The 22361-nt window shown below is 42.2% G+C and overlaps 1 protein-coding gene across 1 annotated transcript in view; it reads left to right on the top strand.

The window, feature by feature from the left end:
- Nucleotides 1-22361, top strand: part of plxdc2b (plexin domain containing 2b) — a gene marked incomplete at both ends in the record, with an annotated part of 184098 nt that overhangs the window by 83510 nt on the left and 78227 nt on the right. The window contains 2 exons of the mRNA XM_080751768.1: nucleotides 10643-10789; nucleotides 17389-17458. Of these exons, the coding sequence (XP_080607894.1) occupies nucleotides 10643-10789; nucleotides 17389-17458 (217 nt within the window). The remainder of the gene's footprint in view (nucleotides 1-10642; nucleotides 10790-17388; nucleotides 17459-22361) is intronic.

Here is a 22361-nt window from a genome sequence, read left to right as displayed (position 1 = left end):
AGTGCTACAGTCAGCCAGGGCATTAAGGCCACTGTGGCCTCAGGTCATGCCATTGGTTTGAGGGGCACAATAGCGGGGCAGATAAATGCATTTTTGCACTAAAATACTTCACAAGTGGAAAGAAACCTAAAACTTTTCACAAGTACTCCTTAGGGGTTGTTCCTATGATAAAACACGTTAGACACTGAAAAATCAAAATGGCTGCCATGTTTCCAAGATGGCTGCCTCTGAACAGTACGCCAGCCAGTTAATGTCCGATTTTCATAATATTAGAGTTGTTTTGTAGGTTTTAAAACATCCTGAGTTCATTTACTACACTTTTAAAGCAGCCAGAATAACCTTTCTGACTTTTGGTTGGGGTCTTTCCTCACCCAGGACCTCCCAAACAGACCCCTGAGCCTATCTTAGTAATCGCTTTGCTCCTGCTCCAGAGCAATGTTAAATTAGATCATAACTGAAGCATTAAAGTTGTTGTAACTGGGCTCTGAAAGCAAAAATGAATAGTATCAAATACCCAGGGGTCTTCCACAGGGGGTCCGGGACCCCTAGGGGATCCTCAGAGTTACTACAGGGGGCCTGCCGAATCTTGATGGGGAAGTTTTTTTTCTTTCTTTTTTTTACATTTGAAACTGTTTTCATTAGTATTCTCAGTATTATTTATAACATTTTTGTGTTAAGACAGACAGGTTCACAGGTGTTACTGCAGGGATTGCAAGAATTAAGGTATTGCAACTTCTTACTTTGGGCGAGCAGTCCAACATGTCCATTTATTACACTGCAGTCACACTGACAACACAACACACACACCTCTTTGTTATCGTTACCCCCACCGTCCCTTGTAACCTGCTTTGCAAACACATTTGATGAGCTTTGCCTTTGCAGCAGGGAGGGCAAGAAACCTGTCTGGAACATACCCTCCACTCTCTGAATTCCATCTTTTTTTTTTTTTCTTTTTTTTCAATTGATGGAAGCTCAGGGCAATTTGTCAGGTATGACAAAGTAGGCATCATAATACGATACCTTCATCAAGGGACATGCTTTTGAGGAAGTGCAAACACATGGAAGAGGCTGATACCTTGATAAGGAATCGTCCTTATCAAGTCCTTGCCTCCGGTACAAAAAAGGAAATTGATATATTCGAGTGAGTTCAAGTTATTGGATGTTACAAATGTCAAGGGTTCCCTTGCGTACATAGTTTTTCAGGTGCCGACTGGGGAAGAACATTTTTTGGAATCACCAAAAAGACATGGGTCAATGCCTACTTGATGATGATGATGACCAAGCCATTAACCGCTTCAAGGTCATTGGCCATTCCTCCTGATCTTGGTGAGCTTCCATCAACATGCAGTCGGAACATTTTGCATGCCATGTTTACATTACTCAGATGGGAACTATTTCTGTCAACGAACTTGGAGGAGGGTGAGATGCTACCTCCAACTCGTGCTGCACTGCTACCACATTACCTCCGTGCCAACTCCGTCACAATGCAGGATAAATCATACCTGACAAATTGCCCTGTGCTTCCACCAATCGAAGAAAATAGATGGAATTCAGAGAGTGGAGGGTATATTCCAGGTTTCAGGTTTCTTGCTCTCCCTGCTCCAAAGGCAGTACTTGAGCTCATCAAATGTGTCTGCAAAGCAGGTTGTAAGGGACGGTGCAGCTGCTCAAATAACCTGCCTTTCACTCTATGCTATGGTGGAGACTGTGTCAACACTATGAGGTTGGACATTGAAGATGATGATGATGATTAAGACGAATATATCCTGCATGTCTGAAATTACTGTATTGTAGTGAATCTCTTTGGGCGTAATTGACCATGGGCTCTATAAAGCCCCTTTTCCACAGGCCCAACTCCACACCACTCCACACCACACCGCCCACTTGAGTGAGGTTTTCCACTACAAGGTCCTGGGTAGAGTGGTGTGAAAGTGGTACTAAACGGGGTACTAAAAAGTATCCACTCTAGAGTAGGTCTGAGCTAGGCCAAGCAGGGCCAAACACTTCATAATGACTGATCACTCACTGGGTTTTCATTTAGACCACCAGGATATAGTTGAAATACATGATAATAGATTCTATTGTGTTATAACCACTATTATAATCTATTATAGTATATTATAATTATCATAGTAATACATTAATACTTTATAATGTATTATAATCACAGTTATAATCCATTGTAATTAGGATAGTTGTAATACAAATTTATTATGTATTATAATCACAGTTAAAAGGGTCAATTTGTTTCTTACCGATAGGGGTACTTTTGTGTAATGGAAAATGTAGATATTTTATGTGGTGTGGTGTGGTGTGGTGTAGTGTGGTGTGGTGTGGTGCTAAAACTGCAGTCGAAAAGGGGCTTTTGAGGATAAGGTGAGGGTTTTGGGGTGACAATAACAAAGAGGTGTGTGTGTGTGTGTGTGTGTGTGTGTGTGTGTGTGTGTGTGTGTGTGTGTGTGTGTGTGTGTGTGTGTGTGTGTGTGTGTGTGTGTGTGTGTGTGTGTGTGTGTGTGTGTGTGTGTCAGTCAGTGTGAGTGCAATGCAATAAACGGAAATGTTGTTCTGCGCCCAAAGTGAAAAGTTGCAATACCTTCATTATTGCAATCCCTGCAGTAACAGCTGTCAACCATAACTGTTTAACACAAAAACATTATAAATAATACTGAGAATACTAATAAACCATCAAAGTACAATACATAAAACCAGGATACATAAAAACATACAAAATTTCAAATGTAAAAAAAAAAAAAAGAACTCATCGAGATTTGGCAGGCCCCCTGTAGTAGCTCTGAGGAACCCCCCAGGGGTCCCGGGCCCCCTGTGGAAGACCTCTGTCATTTGCTACAAGCCATTTTTTATTTCAGAGCATATTTCAGATCTAATTTAACATTGTTCTGGAGCAGGAGCAGAGCGATCACTGAAATAGGCTCAGGGGTCTGTCTGGGGGGTCCCAGGTGAGGAAAGACCCCAACCAAAAGTCAGAAAGGTTATTCTGGCTGCTTTAAAAGTGTAATAAATGAACTCAGGATGTTTTAAAACCTACCAAACAACTCTAATATTATGACAATTCAATATTAACTGGCTGGCGTACTGTAAAACATATCCGAAAAGGCGTCCATCTTTAAAACTGGCGGCCATTTTGAAAATTAAGTGTCTAATGTGATTTTTCTAAAGAATGACCCAAGAGGTACACTCTGTCAAATTTTGGTGCTTCTTTCCAGAACTGAAGTATTGTTCTCCTTAACTGCCCCGCTACAAGGCCAAACTGAGGGGCAATGGTGGCCATGGCCTTCAGGGCCTCCATCTCCATGAAATTCCTGCCTCGCTGTCAGCTGCATTGCATGTGACCTCTCATGTTTGACCTCCCTAGCTGTGAGTGTACAGTATGGTTTATTCACTTTGCCTCTGCCCAGAGGCTTTCTTGAGCCTATTTCCCACTGGATAAATGACCCCATTAACATCTGGCTTTTCTCTTTTATGGGAAAGGTTACAATCAGCATTCATTCCTGGGAAAAATGTCTGTGTGCAGTAGGCAATGGTATTTATTGACTGCGGCTCGAATCGGCAGCGATGGAAACAGAACACCCAGATAGCAGCTAGGGGTGCAACGGAATATTGAACGTACGGTTTTGCCATAAAACTTTGCGTTACTACACATTTCTTACTGCTGAAATGGCACTGTTCCTGTGTCACTGGAGAAAATCCCTCCCCATCTAACAGTGTTGGATCATCATCATCACGATGCTTCTATATTGTGCGCTTGTAGATCTGCTATTTTAGTTTTTGTCATTTTCTTTGAAAAAAAAAAAAAAAAAAGAAGAAATTATTCACCGGTTGTTTTCATCAGAATTATTTTTACACTTAGCATATATCACAATGGCTAGTGACTAGAGATACTCTGGACACTCCCGGGCAAGCCTGGACGTCTGGTCATGGTGTTGCAGACTTGCAGTGCATGATCAGGATGATGAGATGGGTCATTGGGTGTGAGCAGATGTGAGCTGCACAGCTGTGCAGAGACCTCATTCTTAATAAGGCTGATTGCATCCTCAATGAACCTACTCACCCTCTCTCTGCACAACAGGTTCCAACTATCTGAGCAAAGCAGGGATTCTGCAAAGGAAAATAATAACAGCCAGGTTTGGCAAGTTGTTTGTTCCTTTTATCAATTAGATGTTTAAATGAGAGGGACAGTACTAAATGTACTGTAGGATGAGATGGATGGCAATGTGATCTGGGCCGGTGTTGTTGTTGGTGTGTGTGTGTGTGTGTGTGTGTGTGTGTGTGTGTGTGTGTGTGTGTGTGTGTGTGTGTGTGTGTGTGTGTGTGTGTGTGTGTGTGTGTGTGTGTGTGTGTGTGTGTGTGTGTGTGAGAACTATAATAAAGTTGACCTAACCTACCTTAAACAATATGCAATATGCTTCAGAAGAGGATGCTTTTATGGTGCGGGATGCTGGCAGGTATGCATCGTATCAGTAGTTTCATGACGCTGAGTTTCCACCGCATACCCCACCCAGCAACAACACTAGATTGCTCCTAGCTAAGCGATGAATAATGGATCACAGGCATTATCGGCCGATGAAGAGATGATACGCATGAGTGATTGTTTCCTTTTAATGCTTCCGTGCACCAGACAGCGGGAGGATTTATCTGCGCTTTTGTGTGTGTGTGCATGCGTGCGTGTGTCATTTTCTTTTCACATATTGCATTATTTATTGAAAGCTAAAAATCCAGCGAGTAGAACCATGGAATAGCTATTATCCACAGCTAAAGACAAATTGTACATTAAATGGAAGAATAAATAGTCTTGAGTGCAACTTTCCGTAAATTTACCTGTATTCATTTCTGGATTCTTTGGCAAAAGTTGTTGTCCACACCTTTCCACTGCAATGTACAGGCTCAACAGTGATGGGCAGTAGCTAGCTACAAGTAGCTTAGCTACATAACTACATTTCTAAGTAACAAGACGGTATCTTGCTACATTTCTCTACGGCTTCCGTAGTTGAGCTATATTTAATCAAGAGTAACTAGTAGTGTAGCTTACTACATTAGCCACTGCGGATCAACTAGACCTTGATTTTACTTGGTTATACTCCAGTGGGTCCCAACCTTTTCTGGATCAAGGCCCACTTGAAAATGTAAAAACACTAAGACAATATCCTCATAGGTTGGAATCGCTGCTGTACTCGCTTTTGGCACCATGTTCTTCATTGTCCACTGCAGGTATAGTAGTACCCATCAATGTAACTGGTCATCATAGCAATGTCCAACCTTCTGCGTATTAGAGTGCAAAAAGAACAAGGGTGACTTGTCTGAAAACCATCTCTATTCCTCCTTTATAAAAGTCCAGCAAGAACAGTTTCTGACAACATTTTAGGTAAGGAATATGCAGTTGCTCAATATTGAATTGAATTCATTTCACATTCACTATGGCTACTTTAAGTATTTGTTAACAGTATTCAGGAGCTTCCATTCAGTGTAGGGGAGTCCATCATAGATGCTGGTGATTGATTGAATGAATACTTTATTATTCAGAAACATACAGCACGTGGTACAGTCAAGTGGCTCTGCATCGCACAGATTCTGTGGCGATTCGGCGACTGATGAAGTCGGAAAGCGTCTGCTGCCGACAAGCTGCCGTCTGCACCTTGTCGGCAAGAGACGCTTGCTGTCGATATCGCTGTCAGAACCCGTCGATGAAGAACTGAACCTGTCGTTTGCCATCTTTGCTAGGGTCGGCAGTGATGAGGGGGTAAATAATCCACTGTTGAGTGAACCTCTAGTATGCTACAGGTACAGAAGCAAGCCAAAGACATTTGAAGTGTCCTTGAGCAAGACAATGAACACGTTTCCTCCCCCATCGGTGTATGAATGTGTGTTTGAATGGGCTGAATGTAATGCACAATCTCTGTAAAGCACCTTGGATGTGCTAAATGCACCATTTACCATTTACATGTCATCAACAAATTACAAAAACACTACATGTAGAGGAGAAAGGGGAAAAATGGCCGCAGTGAATGACACATTCCTTTTGGAGGTGGGAAATTGCAGATTGATACAGATACAGATAGTTTCTCAGGCTAGCAGACTGGAGTCTGCTGTTTTCACGTCACCTTTTGGTGTTGCCGCCTTGGTATAGTTATCTTGGAACCTCAATGGAGGGGATATTTAAATAAAATGCCAGGTCTCGGGTACTATATTCCACAACCTTTTCCCAAAGGAAAGCCCCCCAAAAAACTCTAGTCCACTCGAATTGAGCCGGTACCATGCGGTGGAAAAGTGTCTTTTAAGTTGATTCCAGCAAAGGCTTCCTACATAATACCAGCCCTCGGAATACCATTTCCAAGTTACCATTTTTTCATTTTACAGAAAGGTCCCCCGCCCAATAACCCAATAATGTTACAGAAATGGATTCTGTTTGACAGATTCTCTCCCTGGAAGATTGAGCCATTCAGAAATGAAAACATGTTGGCGCAGTGATATTCATGGCTTCGCCTTATAATGCAATATTGATGCGAAAGCCGGCACAAAGTAAATGCCTCGAACAGAAATGGGAATGAGTCTGGGATTGGTTTGTTTGTGTGCTGAATGCTATTTATTTATTTATTTTTTCTCTCGTTTTTTGTGCTCTTGGCATTCGGAGCTTTCAGAGACGTACACAAGAGTGTAACTGGTCCTTATTGATAGCAATATATTCTCTCTCCTTTCCCCGGCTGGTTGATGTGACAGACATTCAGGAGGATGCAGGGATCACTCTGGTCTTTGACAGCCAAGGCTACAGTCCTCCTCTTCTCACCCCTCCCATCATCATGTAGCCATCCATCTTCTAGTCACCTCCTTATAAGCATTCATCTCAGGCATCGTGCTCTCCTCCAATAGAGTGTGTTGTCTGGAATTCAGTCCGTTGAATTTGCATTTTTGTGCGTACACGACAGCGGTGTATTGTAAGTACATTTACTCAAGTACTCTACTAACTACGAACTAAAGCATTGGTTTGCTTTAAATACGTTATCTCTAAATCTAAAAAAAAAAATATTATTCCACCAAACACTCTAGTTGAACTAAAAATTGACGGTATTAAATTGGAAAGAGTTTACGAAAATATGTTTTTGGGAGTAGTAATAGATCACCAACTAAACTGGAAATCCCATATACAGTATGTGCAGGCAAAAGTGGCAAGGAGTGTCGGTGTCTTAGGTAAAACAAGAGATATACTAAATTATATGTCTCGTTAACCCTGTACAACGCGCTTATACTGCCATATCTGTCCTACTGTTTGGAAGTGTGGGGAAATACATACAGTAGTAATATTCATCCTTTATTCATATTACAAAAGAGGGCAATAAGAATAGTACATAAAGTGGGGTTTTATGAACACACAAATAATCTATTTTTGAGGTCTTGTACATTGAAGCTGCCTGACCTAGTTGAGTTCAAAACTGCTCAACTGATGTTCAAGGCAAGAAATAAACTACTTCCAGCTAACATTATTGACATATAAGGTGGGAACTAAATTTTAAACAAGCAACTGTTCAGACCACCCGCAAAAGTATGTGCATTTCAGTTTGTGGAGTAAAGATCTGGAACAGTTTTGACAGAAGAGATTAAACACAGTAAAAACATTTTACAATTTAAAAGAATACTCAAATCAAATATCCTGGCTAAATACAGCAAAACATAGTCTTCATTAACATTATCATTTTTTCTTTTGGAGCGGTGAAAGCGCTCCCAATAGACAGGTATGTCCGTGGGTATGTGGGTGGGTGGGTGGCTGGCTGGCTGGGTGGGTGGCTGGGTGGCTGGGTGGATGGCTGGCCATGTCCGTAGCCTGGCAATACCTTGAGTGGCCACACACAACACACTAGTTAAAGGAGGGGCGCTGTTTTGTGCAGGCCAGGCACACTCACCACTCACTCACAGGCACAGTTTACACTCACTCACTCACATAGGGTACAGCTGCTCAAATTCACCGCTCCACTTCGAACCGAGGTTTGATTTTTTTCTTTTTTTCTCTTTTTTTCCATTATCATTCTCTAGACGGTAAACTTGTATACTCTTATAACATATCTCTGATTCTTTAATTGTTATTGTTATGAAATGGGTAGTCCTTTATCAAGTTCTTTATCTCCATATACATTCTTGTTTCTTTTCTTTTTTCTTTCTTCTTCTTTTCTTTTTTTATTTTTTATTTTTATTTTTTATGATGAGCCTGCAAAAAAATCTGAACACTAATCAATGTCTTAATTCATGAATACGTAGGATAGGCATTCACAAGCTTTCAGCTTCAGCCTATTCCTTTTTGATCACCTGTAACAATGATTATGTGGATGTACGACTTGTATAAATGTATGAGTTGATCAAATAAACTAAACTAAACTAAACTAAACTCTACTTAAGTGCACTTTGAGGATTTCTTACTTTGCTGGAGTGTTTCCAATTCAATTTCATCTGCCTGCCTGTACTGTAAGAAGCCCTAATATCTCACATGGTCAGGGGGGTTCTCCTTTGGCTGAGTGGTAGATGTACAGGATGGTTTCCCATGTGGGAGACCAGGGTTCAAATCCAGGTGGTCACATTACACTGTATTTCAGGTCACATTGCTCTGTCTTAAGTTGGCAATCCCCCCCATACACCCAGCTGGAGGATGGAATCTTGCCCACCCTTCCCGTCACTCTTCCCCAGGAAAGCAGAGGAGAAATCTGGGAAAAGAAGAGTGCAGCTGGTCCTCCCTCTCACCTCCACAGACTCCCATTCTCCCCAGACCTTTTATAAAGCCAAAACATCTTGTGCTCATTAGCACAAAACTAATCAGACTTGGATTTGTGTCTAGTCATTTAACCAGCTCCCTTGTTTGTCTACCTACACAGTTATGTGCTGACTTGGCGGTTGCCTCTAGGTTGTTTTTCAACTCCCTAACGAGATTTGTCTGTGTATTAACCACTGTTGAAAGCTTTCTGGTGATGCTCGTGTAAACCTACAAATATATCAGAAGCCAAAGTAATAAAAAGCTAGAGAAAACCCCAAAACCCCAATAGACTGAGCCCTTCGCATTTGCAGTGGAAGGCTGTTCCAGAGATTGGGGACAGCAGCAGAGAAAGCACGGTCCTAAGGTTGGTTGTGGGAACTGGGAACCACAAGGAGCGACTTGTCAGCGGATCTCAGAGCCCTGACTGGGGAGTAGGGTTTGACAAGTTCCGTGATATAGGGAGGGGCCGGCCCATGTAAAGATTTAAAAACAAATAAAAGGTCATGTTTGTATTAGAGTAGAGTATTTTTGTTAGTGAGGTGAGGTCACAATCATATAAGGACTCATACTGCAGAAGTGCACTTACCTTTCTCCCATCGCAACTAAAGCATTTACCATTTGAAACGTCAGACAATGTGTTTGGATAAAAGAAACATCTGCGAGACGTCTCATTAGACCCAGAGGAAAAGAGACAAGCTTTGTGGGGTCCGTGAACTGTGCATTATTCCAAACTCTGTACAGGAAACCATAAAAAGCAGACAAGCCTCTCCCATATGGGCCATAAAAGGCCCATGAAAGTGTCTGTTGTAAAAAGCGGCGCTTACGTTGCAGTCTGGTGCGGACAGGCTCTCTGAGAGTTCAACTGTTTGTTCTTGCTTGACATTAGGGCTGCAACTATTAATTATATCAATTCTTAGCCATTATTTTATCGCCTACTTTTCCTATTAATCAAATATTATCTGAGAAGTATATATATATATATATATATATATATATATATATATATATATATATATATGTATGTATATGTATATATATATATATATATATATATATATATGTATATATATATTTTTTCTATTAACTGCATGCACCACTATACTTGACATCTGGTTTTCTTAATTTGAGGGACACAGACACACCCACCACAGCAATCAATCTGATAATCCAGTGAAGCAGATAATTTGTTCCACTGGAAAAAAAAAAAAAAAGGTTCCACAGACATATTCCGGGTTTTGTGAGTTGGAACTGCATTATTAATGTTCAGCGTGGAAAAAAATTGGGATGGGATGGGGGGGGAGGGGGGAGGGGGTTGTTAATTGCCGTAGTTTACGAGTTGGAATTAAGCTAAGGGCAGCTGAGCGGCATGCTGGGAAAGATGTCCTTGTTCAGCAGCCGAACGATGCCTCATAAATAAATACCGTAGTACACAGCACACATCAAGTTTGTTTCTTCTTTTATTTCACCGCTTCTGGTGTCCCTGTTTTGGTCTTGTCAGGGCAAACATTTTCAAAAACTTCCATGAATGTTCCAAAAATAACAGATCTTCAAGCTCACTATGTATCGCGATGTGGCACTGCCACGTTGTGAGCGGCATTCCCACCGGGCATGATAAAGATAAAGATATCGTTTTAAAAATCGTTCTCAACCCAAGTGTATGGTATTGTCCACAACGATAACGCCGACATAATTGATGTGAACACCAACATATCGTTATAGGTATCTTTATCGTGCCCAGTTGGAATGACGCTTTATGCTGGTAGATCTCCTATTTCTGGTATTTAAATAGGATGTTAAGTGGTTAAGTGATTCCTGGTAACACTCATGACGATGACAATGTAAACATGTCCACAGGATGAATTATGATTGACTTCTTTTCTTTTACACCTACAGGAGGACATGGATCATAACTATTACACATCAAAGACGTACGGCCCCACTGACTCCATGAGCAAGGACTTGTGGGTAAATGTCGACCAGATGGACAAGGAAAAGGTGAAGATCCATGGTATCCTGTCCAACACACACAGGCAAGCTGCGGTAAGACAACACACACACATGCACTTTCGCATGCACACACACACACACACACACACACACACACACACACACACACACACACACACACACACACGTACTAAATATATTGGATGTAAAATAAAAGCAGATTTATCATTACTGTCGGGTGGAAATGTCTCCTGAAGAAGGTCTCTCTCACAGAAACATTGATTATTTGCTCTGCACGTTTAAAAGGGGAGACACAAGCAGTGGTGGAAAGTTTTACTTCTACTCCACTACATCTCAGAGACAAATATCTTTGCAATCGAAGGTCGCAGTTAAGTATGTAAACCGGCACATCCTGTCAGTAGGTCTTCGATTCCGTAACACCTCAATGTCTATAGCTGACCTTAATGCCTATGGCTGACCTGCCCATATATGGAGGCTGACCTGCCCATATATAGAGATCCCTGATGTCATCCTGCCCATATATGGAGGCTGACCTGCCCATACTGTATATGGAGATCCCTGGTGTTATGGACCTCCATATAATGAGCTGACTAACACTGACATCATCAACTCTACATCACCCAGATCTCCATATCTATGGCTGACTCATTCTGACATCAGTGAATGCCAATATATATACATGTCAGTCTAACCAATATGCCCATATCTCCATATATGGGAATCAGGGATCTCCATATATGGCTAACTGGTCTGATATCTATTCATAAAATAAAATAAAATGTTCCATATATAGTCCATATATGGGTATTCCCAGATGATGCCCTGTTAGGGGAACCACACTAACAGAATCCATATATGGCCAAGACAGATGGTTCACGCCCTAAAGGGCGAGGTCGCTTTTCGCCCTTAGGCGTCTTACTGGTACTTATACTCCTCTACAATTATTTTTAAACTTAAACTAACTAGTTACTTTGTAGATTTTGATTATTATTACAAAACACAAAGTAACCACTTCAGCCCTTTATCGTGACGCATTGTGAATCTGTAGATCTGCTATTTTAAAAAGATTCTCATTCTCATTTTATACATTTGAAAACTTGAAACTTGAACTTGAATTGATTTTTCAATACCAGACTTTTACTTTTAATACATAGTATTTCTATATTGCGGGTACAAAATGTGAGTACTTTTCCCACCACTGGCACAAGAATACCAGTGAGCCTGAGCTCTTGGTTTTCCTATTGGACTGGTTTTCTGGAACACATTTGTATTTAAAGCCAAAGTGCTGCTTTTCCTGCCCTGCAGTATATATCGTTGCTGTCGGGCGGAAACCTGGTATGTCCATATGTTAACTTTTTATGTTTTAGTTTTTGTAAATTAATGCACTATTTCATCATAGTGTCACACAAAAGTAGCCGATCTACAAGCTCACAATGCGTTAGACTTTTTGTTGTCAATGTTGCCATGTACTGTAAGCTTATTATAAGCGACTTTGGGCTTCCTTTCCTGTAAATTTGCTTGTATATATTGGTAGTTGTGGGTTGAGTTTCTTGGGGGCTTGTTTCTAAAGTGTAGTTGCTTATTTGGGCTTTCTTCCACATTTTATTATTATTATTTAAACCAGTGGTTCTGAAATATTTTCAGGTGATCATGGTCCCCCAAATTAATGTATTTGTCCCTTACCCCTACCTGAAAATGTTTTGTGCGAGGGAGCCCTGTACCAGTATATTTCAAAAATCTTCCAAATATTTTCTCTAAAAGATCTTTTGAAAATAGCAGATCTACAAGCACACAATGCGTCTGCTATTTTCAAATGTACAGTATACAGGTTTAAAGTGCTCACCTGGCACTCACATGGTACTTTTAGTCGTCTTCTTTTGGGCTTGCTTTCCTAGAACCTGGTTGCTTATTTCTCTCACAAAATCCAGCAACGCCGAGTGGTAGTGGGTAGAGGGGAGGAGCGTGGTTGGATCGAGGCGGTCCGGGGGCGTGGGGCCACTTTGGCAAATTGTAACCCAGGGTGAACAATGGCTGGTAAAAGAGATAGAAAGGAGTTGCACATTGTGCATTCTGCCCCTCATACCTTCAGTCACGCCATGATGGATTGAGCCATACAAACCCCAGGCATGCTATTCTTCTCAGGCAGAGAAAGGACTGCAAAGCAAAGTGCCTTTCATCCTGATCATAGGGACGGAAGTGGGCGTTTTCTCAGACTGCGTCTGGAAAATCAATAAGCCTAGATGTGAATAATACAGTATATCTCCTCCTAAAGTACCTCTCCCCTCTTTCTTGAACAGAGCACAGAGCAGACATTCTGGAAAAATAGATACAATATAGAGGGGGAAATTGAACTCAAGTGTCAGCCAGCTATGCCAACCCTCATGTCAACTGACCAACATACGAGCCTAATAAAGTTTATGACGCTGGTGCTGGGCTCTTCACATATGGTGAACTGTGTAAAAAAAACATAATGCGGAGAGCTCGCCCCTGGCGTTTCTTGTATTCTTGTAATCGTTTTACTAAGTTTAAGGTTAGGCATAGTTTTACTGAGGTTAAGTTCACGAATAAGGTTATGTTTTGGCATTGTTTTACTGAGGTTGTTTTACTGAGATTTAGACATAAGGTTAGGTTTAGTAATAGTTTTGCTGAGGTTACGTTTAGGAATAAGGTCACGTTTAGGAATAAGGTTGGGTTATGGCATAGTTTTATCGAGGTTAAGGGTGATACACCATGCATTTAAAAAGTATTTATGTAATATTGTTTATGTCCCAAAAACGTTTTTCAAAAGGTTTGAGGCTAAATTACCACTCCTGAATAGAGAGCCTCTCTCATTTTTGAATGGCTCTCAGAGCATTTTCAGCTGCAGTACCACCTTTGGCCTGAACTGCGCCACCCCCCCAAAAAAAAATCTTTTTGAAAAGAAAAAACAAAACAAAAAAACATTTTTGTTGAAAAAAAAAATTGAAAAAAAAAAAAAAAAAAAATCTTCAAAAACGGTTGTCGCTGACGTCAGCGACGTCAGCAAATCTGGACAGCCTGTTTTGAGAACCCGTGGGATGCTTTTAACCTCCGCCTTCCCAAAACCAGAGAAAGACACAATGGTCAGAAATGGGACTTTGTGAGGATAGAAGGTGCTAGTGGGACCCCAAAAAAAGGTTTTAAAATAGGAAAAGTGAAATTTCATGGTGTATCACATTTAAGGCTAGGAATAAGATTAGGTTTAGGTATAATTTTACTGAGGTTACGTTTAGGAATACCTGGTGGCGACCGTTCTGAGGACGTCGAATTTGACCTGGGGGGGAGATTTGACCTGTAGCGTGTTTTGGGGCCGAGCGTTCTTGTATTCCCTGGCGCGGCCACGTGGCAGCATTTCGACGCTGCCTGTCGCTCAGGATAAGCAGCCAATAGGATCATGAAACCAGAGGCACCACAGAGGTCAGCCTCCGTCACAACACAGCAGAGCAGCGGAGCTGCAGATTGACTGGGTGGATTGAGCTGTGGTGCACCACAGTACTACTCCCCCATGGCCTAATCCAGGCTCACGTTGCTGTTATGTTTACAATGGAGTTCTGTTTCGCTTCGTCGTCCCAACATCCCGGCGTGGTGGTTCTGCACGGAGCGGTTATTAATCTCCCCCCAGGGTTGATGTAATTGCTATGCTAGGCAATATGTTGAGGTAATTCAGATCAGTGTTTCCCAAACACTGGGTTTGAGACACGCGTTTAGGTCGAGGACCCATTTTTAACGGGTCACGACTCGAGTAAATTATCCCCTTTTTCCGTTCACTACTTTTTAAATTATTATTATGTCAAAAGTTACAAAAAAAAAGAATACAAATCTAACATTTTCAGAAATTGAAAAGAACCTTTTCAAGCGAATTACATACATTTTCAAAGAAATCTAAGAAATGTCCAAAATATATCATTTAGGTAGTGAAACTAGAAGATCTACAAGCTCATGCGTTGTGAGCTTCTAGAACGTCTATTTTCACTAGTTTGTGTGCCAGCTGGAGACCCCACAGAGCTAAACAGTTTCGTAACCACTGATTTAGATGTTCTTTTTGTTTTGTTTTAAAGAGTTATGTACGTTTTGTTCCATTTACCAATTCCCACCCCTTTGCTGATGTCCATGGTGCATAGAGAAGCTATGTTATTGTTGCTCCATCTGATAGTTCAACAGGAGTGCGCTGTACGCGGTGTACAGTCATGTGCACGTGTGTGTGTGTGTGTGCACACACAGACTGCATATAATGAAAGTGCGGTTGTGCAGAAGTTGGAAGCTGAACTGCTTTCGATGACATTAATACGTGTTGTACTTGGCTCCACCAGACATCAGGATTCAACCATTTCTCACAAACTTGTGTTTTTTTGCCCCAGTAAATCCCACTGCACCCAGGATCCAAATGTATTTAATCTTTCGTCGTTACACACGGACAAATGAACTTCTTGAAAAGAAGACACTTGATGATTGGGGAGGACAAAATGCTTTGATGAATACTGTTATACTTCTACCAGTGTCACAGTGACATTGTGGGATTTATTATGTTCCAGACAAATGGAACAAACTTCAGGAATCTCTGAAACTAGTTTGATTGGTCTCCTATTGTTATTCATTATATGTATTGTTAGCCTTTTATAACTGTAGCCTACTTGTTTTCATGCTGTGATCAGCAGGGTGTCCTTGAAAAAGGACTTCTCTGTGGGCTCTCTGAATAAATAAAGGAAAAAGAAAGATTCATAACACGTTTAAAAAGTTCCACAACACATAGTACTATCCTGAGCCTTTATTTAACTCCTCCAATTGTGTAAAACAGAACTGTAAAGGAGAAATGAACACCCAGGATTTTAGTGTGGAGATTGTTCTAAAATAACTTTGGCCATGAGGAGTAGGACAGGTAAAACAGAGTTACTCTGTGTTTACATTTCACATTCTTCCTCCTCAGGCCCAAAACCCCACTTGTTTTAAACGAAGTACAAACTGTCTTTTTCTGTGTATTATGTTTCCCACTTGTTTCAGTGGAACTCATGTAACTTTTCCGCTTCTACCCCGGATTTGAACCCGGGTATTCTGCCCAAGTGTTGGCCTTTTTTTCCCTTTTTTTTTCTTTTACCACTCGAGCTCAGGTAAAAAATCAAACCTCGGTTCGAAGTGGAGCGGTGAATTTGAGCAGCTGTACCCTATGTGAGTGAGTGAGTGAGTGTAAACTGTGCCTGTGAGTGAGTGGTGAGTGTGCCTGGCCTGCACAAAACAGCGCCCCTCCTTTAACTAGTGTGTTGTGTGTGGCCACTCAAGGTATTGCCAGGCTACGGACATGGCCAGCCAGCCACCCACCCAGCCAGCCAGCCACATACCCACGGACATACCTGTCTATTGGGAGCGCTTTCACCGCTCCAAAAATTGTGTCAAACCTAGACACATCCAAAAATAATGGGCTTCAGTATCAGTAATAGGCCTACATTTGAATTCCTGTATCTTGGTCAATTTCCGGATGGACTGTGTAAGGACGATTCTTATTTGCTCAAGATATTACTTGTGACAAGTAAAAAAGCTAAGAACTGGTTACAGAACTAAACAAATCCTACTATAGACCTATTTGTTAATATTGCGAAACAATTGCATCTTCTAGAACAGATGACCTATTCTCTGAGACTCCAAAGGGTTAAATCACTTGGGTGGTAGTTCTGACTTGTGAAGGTTGGTGATATCCTACATGCCATACAGTATCAAACCTGTAAACATACAGTAAGCCTCTGATATCTGGGCCGGACATCCCATGACCTCTTTTGTTTTTGTGTTGTTTTGTTTGGTATGTTCGATTGTATATTATTTTGTTAACTGTCTATGCTTTATCTTTTCTTATCTTATTTTGTTTCTTCTTTGTACTTTGTCCTGTCTTCTTCTTACATGTATGTTTAAAAAAAGGTTTTTTAAATAAAGAGTTAAAAAGAAAACCTATACACATCCTGTGTATAAGAGCAGGGAGACCAAATACAACCACCCCAATTGTATAATTTATATCTATACTATAATTTTGCGAATGTCTGTCTGTCTGTCTGTCTGTCTGTCACAGCGTTTCTCCTCAGTGGCTGGAGCAATTGATCTGAAATCGCATCACCATTAGCATATGAACACACCTGACATAACTGTGAAGCCCGTTTGTCACTTTCACAAATCATATGCTGTATATTAGCATTTTTATGGTGTAACTACTATCTATTCTGCATCTAGCATGAGGCATATCTATTCTGCATCTAGCATGGGGCAACATGTTTAACCAGCTCTGTGTGTGTGTGCGTGTGTGTGTGTGTGTGTGTGTGTGTGTGTGTGTGTGTGTGTGTGTGTGTGTGTGTGTGTGTGTGGTGGGCGGGCGGGGGGGGGGGGGGGGGGTGTTGGCTGGCCCTCTTTCAGATGTTGTCATGTAGATCGGTACACAGTATCTCTGTAGCCTTTAAACGAAACGGGTATTTCTTACATTGATGCTCCTACATATTATCATGCAAGCACCAGAAAGTTACTTTCCATCCCTCATATACTGTGTGTACAGTGCACACCCCATAACCCACACACTGCACATCATTTCGGAGCTCATATCTTTGAACGGGTAAGGACTAGTTGCATTAAATGACGTGTGTATCTCTGAACTGGATCTTTCTCTTTTTTTAACTCCACAGAGGGTTAACCTATCCTTCGATTTCCCCTTCTATGGACACTCCCTGCGTGAAATCACCGTGGCGACTGGCGGTAAGCGAACCCCCTCTTCTTGGACTGCCAGTCTCTATCATGGCTAATATTAGTATGTTAATACTGGAATTATACTTGACATAATAATTCAGGCTGTATATATACAGACAGTTCTTAATTGCCCCCTAGGGGTGGTATATTGTTGCTGTCGAGTGGAAACCTTGTATGTCCAAAACCGATAATTTCCAGGAAATGTAAAACAGAACCTGTGTTCCAATGGATCCAATGTAGTTACTCATTGGTTCGATATTAATACAAACGAAGACGAAGCAGGGGGATAATTTATGAAAGAAAACATAAAAAAAGGTTGAAATATGGAGATACAAGGTTTCTGCCCGACACAGACTATACATTATGTAATGAGGTTAGTATAATTGAGCCAGCCAGGGGTAGAGAGATACTATATTTGTGCAATACAGAGCTCTGTGTGTGTGTGTGTGTGTGTGTGTGTGTGTGTGTGTGTGTGTGTGTGTGTGTGTGTGTGTGTGTGTGTGTGTGCGTGCGTGCGTGCGTGCGTGCGTTCGTGCGTGCGTGGTGTGCGTGCGTGCGTGCGTGCGTGGTGTGCGTGCGCGCATCCGCATGTTTGCATATGCTTGTCTGAGTGTCGGTGTATTCAAGTGTGTTGCACTGTAAATCTTTCTGTGCATATGAGAGCTTAACAGAGATCTTCCATCTCAATGGAAAGGGTCAAGCTGCAAGTTATTTATCAGGTTGTGTCAGCGAGTGAAGTTCTATCCAGACCGCGACAGAAAAGCAAGCAAGCGAGCTAGACTGAGGGTATGTTTGAAAAGGTCTCGTCTGGTAACAGACTGCAGCAGCGCTAAAACCACCAACAGCACTCAAGCAGCACTCCCGTCTGGGCTGTCAGCCCGGTACACGCAGGCATGTAGAACCCTCACCTTCCCCCGGCTGGCCTGCAAAGCCAAAACCACTCCAAACAGTCAGCCCCCTCCCCCCCTACTAGTCTACTGGAAGAGGAATCCAGACCTGTATGGGTTTGGAACTGGAAAACACTGGCAATCCATGCTGCCAAGCCCAAGCGCTCTTATTATAATGCCACCAACACAAACACTGAAATGGGAGGAGGAGGAGAAGGGATGAGCCTGAGAAACGACCATAAATCCCGCTGGGATAGATCTCCGTCTCTGTCCTCTGTGTGTTCTTTTTCTCTCTCAAATGCAAGCACGTACACTATATGTGCGCTCCACGCCTGACAAACAGCGCCAGTGTGTGCCATTGTATGCAAGAAGGCATTTTTTTCCCACTTGGATCTTGGAGGGTTGAAACCGCAACACCCTAACCGGCTATTATCGCATCAAAAGACTAAATCCCCAACTCTTTACCCAACTATTCCAGCAATGCTGGTAGCCTTACATTAAGACGCCCCTGCAGTGACTTCCTCATTGTGATGTGGGACGGCTACAGGCGCGTCTTACCGACTTGTCAGACAGGTCGGGGGCATGGTCGGCAAAACTGCAATTGCGGCTCTACACATGCACAAATGCGAAATATAGCACACCGCAGAAGTTTTGCAAGATGTATGCGACTTCTTAGGAAGCCTTGTTTAATGTATTAGTCCGTGTTTTTAAATAAAATTAGTTTTTACTAAGTTTGTGTCGATTCCAAATCGAGCATCACTGGTTTGGTTAAACGTGGCTGCACTTATCACGTGACGTTCATCCATTCCCCCATTCGCTCATACAAGGACATGACGTATGTGTTTATGGAAGAATGCACAATAATGCTTCCCAGCCATCAACGGGCGCTGTTGCAGCTAACATTGTAGCAAACAAGGAAAAGCAGTACACTTGGTAAAAACTAATTTTACTTAAAAATACAGACTAATACATTAAACAAGGCTTCCGCAGAAGTCGCATACATCTTGCAGAACTTCTGCGGTGTGCTATATTTCGCATTTGTGCTTGTGTAGAGCCGCAATTGCAGTTTTGCCGACCATGCCCCCGACCTGTCTGACAACAAGTTGGTAAGACGCTTCTGCCGTCGCCCTAACGTCACAATGCGAAAGTCTCGGCAGAATGCGTCTTAATGTAAGGCTACAACGCTGGCATGGCATGCATTCGATTGCTGGTGTAATAATAAAGAAATAAATCATCATCCCTTTTCTTCTTATCATCGCAATCATCAGAATGAGGGGTAATTTCTGCACTCTTCGCCACTTGATCTTTGGCCGTATAGTATACGCATGATCAACGGTAACTCCTTTCGGAACCTCTCCCTCCACTATACAGCTCCGAGATGAGCTTCCTGCTCATTACAAGCCCATATGAGTTTTTTCCGGGGATAGTTCGCCACGTTTTTGACCATCCTTACCTTCACCAAACATCGTATCCAAAAAGTAAAAGTCCTATACCCGTCTCTCATATGTCTACTTTTTTAACGGCGGGGTAATCCAAGCGATGTGTTGAAACAATACTTTTAAATCGCTCGTTTTGTCAGCCAGTTCCATGTTTTTGAGCAGGAACCTCATCTCGGAGCTGTATAGCGGAGGGAGAGGTTCCGAAAGGAGTTCGATGGAGGGCAGCGGTGGAGTTCTAGTCGACTTGGCTACGTTGGCGTGAGCATTAAATAGGCTGTGTGGTGTGGTATAGCGACAAGGGATGGGAATGGCTTGTGAAGCAGCTGGCAGCGAGGCGTAGAAGAGATAAAGAGAATCTGCACTGCCCCAGACAGACGAGGGGACGAGGCCAGGAAGGAGAAGCGTAGCCCTGGAGGAGATGGAGGCGGCTATCTGTCGTCTGCAGGTCCCGGGAGCTTTGTCTCTGACAACTCCTCTTGTTTCTTTTTTTTTATATCCCTGCATGCGTTTTAGCACTGACAAGTCAGCCCATATCCTCTCCTCTGCTCCCTTTCCCTTCTTCTCTGCTGCGTTCATTCCAAATTTTCTTGTGCCACTTTTTTGCTGCCCACCTACGCACACTGCCGGGAGTGATAATGTCCTACCTGAGGGTACTTACTGTATGTGACAAAAGAGCAGCAGCAGAGCACACGGTTATAGCTTTGACAGCATAGCACCCACTAGCACCCAGCTCTCCAACATGCCAACAACCACTATATCAGGCTGCAGGACAGATTGGTGTACATTTGAAAACTTTTGTGAAATGGGACCTTCTGCATAATAAGTACTTTTCCCTTAGTACGTCTCCCTTCTTCCAACATGCCAACCGCTATATCAGGGCTGCAGGAGCAGGACAGATCGCTGTTAGCGGTTCCAAATTCGTTCAGTGGCCCAGAACTAAACTGATGTCAAAATAGTAGTGTAGATGACATGTTGTGGTTAGAGCCCAGCGTGTGTGTGTGCGTGTGTGCCTGCGTGCGTGTGTGGACGAGAGTGGGGGAGACAGGTGGTGTCCGAGTTAATATACTGCTGCTGTGTTGAAGCCAGCTGTCAGTGTTTGGACCCAGCTGTGTTGACTACTTTAACTGGGAAAGCTTTCAAACATCCTACAGCAGTACGTACAGCAATTTCACGTTGTTCTTCGAAATGTGCTTCCATCTGTCTCTGTTATCCCTGTGCGCGTGTGTGTGTGTGTGTGTGTGTGTGTGTGTGTGTGTGTGTGTGTGTGTGTGTGTGTGTGTGTGTGTGTGTGTGTGTGTGTGTGTGTGTGTGTGTGTGTGTGTTAAACAGGTGAGTGGGAGTTGAAGGCAAATGAAGGGGAGTATTCCTGTACAGCCTTAAAAAGGAACAATAAGACACATTGAGATTTCGAGAGCCACTGCAGTCATGTCAATATTATGTGTATTTTCCGGAAGTGTTAAAATTGTCGAAAACAGAAATACCAAACTAAATTTTGTTGCACTTGTGAAAGTGAAGTCACTTTAAGTCAAGTTTAATAAGTCAAAGGCTTTGCAAAGAACTTTCAGCTTTCACATGTGAATACAATTCATCACGTCAATTCAGCCAACATTGAGTATGCATGTAGGACACCACTTGTAGGACACATTTATACCAGGGTTGACCCCATGTCATCCTCATCCTCATAATATCTGGGACAGTCAGGAGGAAATGGGTTTCTAGAGAGGAGATATGAGAGAGAAAGAGAGAGTATCACTGAGAGACAGAGAGAGAGAGAGAGAGAGACAGACAGACAGACAGACAGACAGACAGACAGACAGACAGACAGACAGACAGACAGACAGACAGACAGACAGACAGACAGACAGGGAGAGTGAATGCATGAGTAAAAGAGAACGAATGTAAGATGATTAAGAAAAATGACATTAACAAAATACACCAGTGTTTATAGTGGTTCCCCAAAAAAATTGGAATCGTTTTTAATTGATGGAAAGTTGTGATTTCTTTAAACTTTTTTTAAAATCTTTTGAAATAAAATATTTTTGAAATGTAGGAAAGGGATCATTACTGGTGACACAGTGAAAGACTATGTGCAGGGGAGGCCTTAGCTATGTTTCACCAGTTTCAATTGAAACGGGCCTCAGCCACCAGGGGGCCTCCAAGAGCTAGCCAGCAAGCCTTGTTCAACTTGCAACACACGTATAACACTTTTTAATAATCATATAACCTTGTTAATATAACGCCATTTAGGTCAATGCTATAACATTATGTAGTGATATAATAATAATATATAAATAGCAGGCAGTCATTGACTATAAGTCAACTTCTGTGTGCGATTGTTGCGTAGCTACTGTGGCCTGGGTGCGCTGGCGGTGGCGTGGGGGGGCCTCATCAATAGCTCTTGAAACGGGCCTCCAGATTACTAAGGCCGCTCCTGACTATGTGTGTATGTGAATAATGAAATGCATGCACGTTTTTGTGTATACAGTATATAATGTAAATGCTTGAGTGTGTGTGCGTGGCGTGCAAGCGTATATGCGTGCCATCCCAGCCCAACTGCACCAGGGCCGAGTGCAGCTGTGATGAATT

Source organism: Nannobrachium achirus (genome assembly GCF_963921795.1).
Source record: "Nannobrachium achirus genome assembly, chromosome: 21".
Lineage (NCBI taxonomy): Eukaryota > Metazoa > Chordata > Actinopteri > Myctophiformes > Myctophidae > Nannobrachium > Nannobrachium achirus.
The sequence above is the reverse complement of the archived record's forward strand: the minus strand, read 5'-3'. Positions and strand labels throughout refer to the sequence as shown.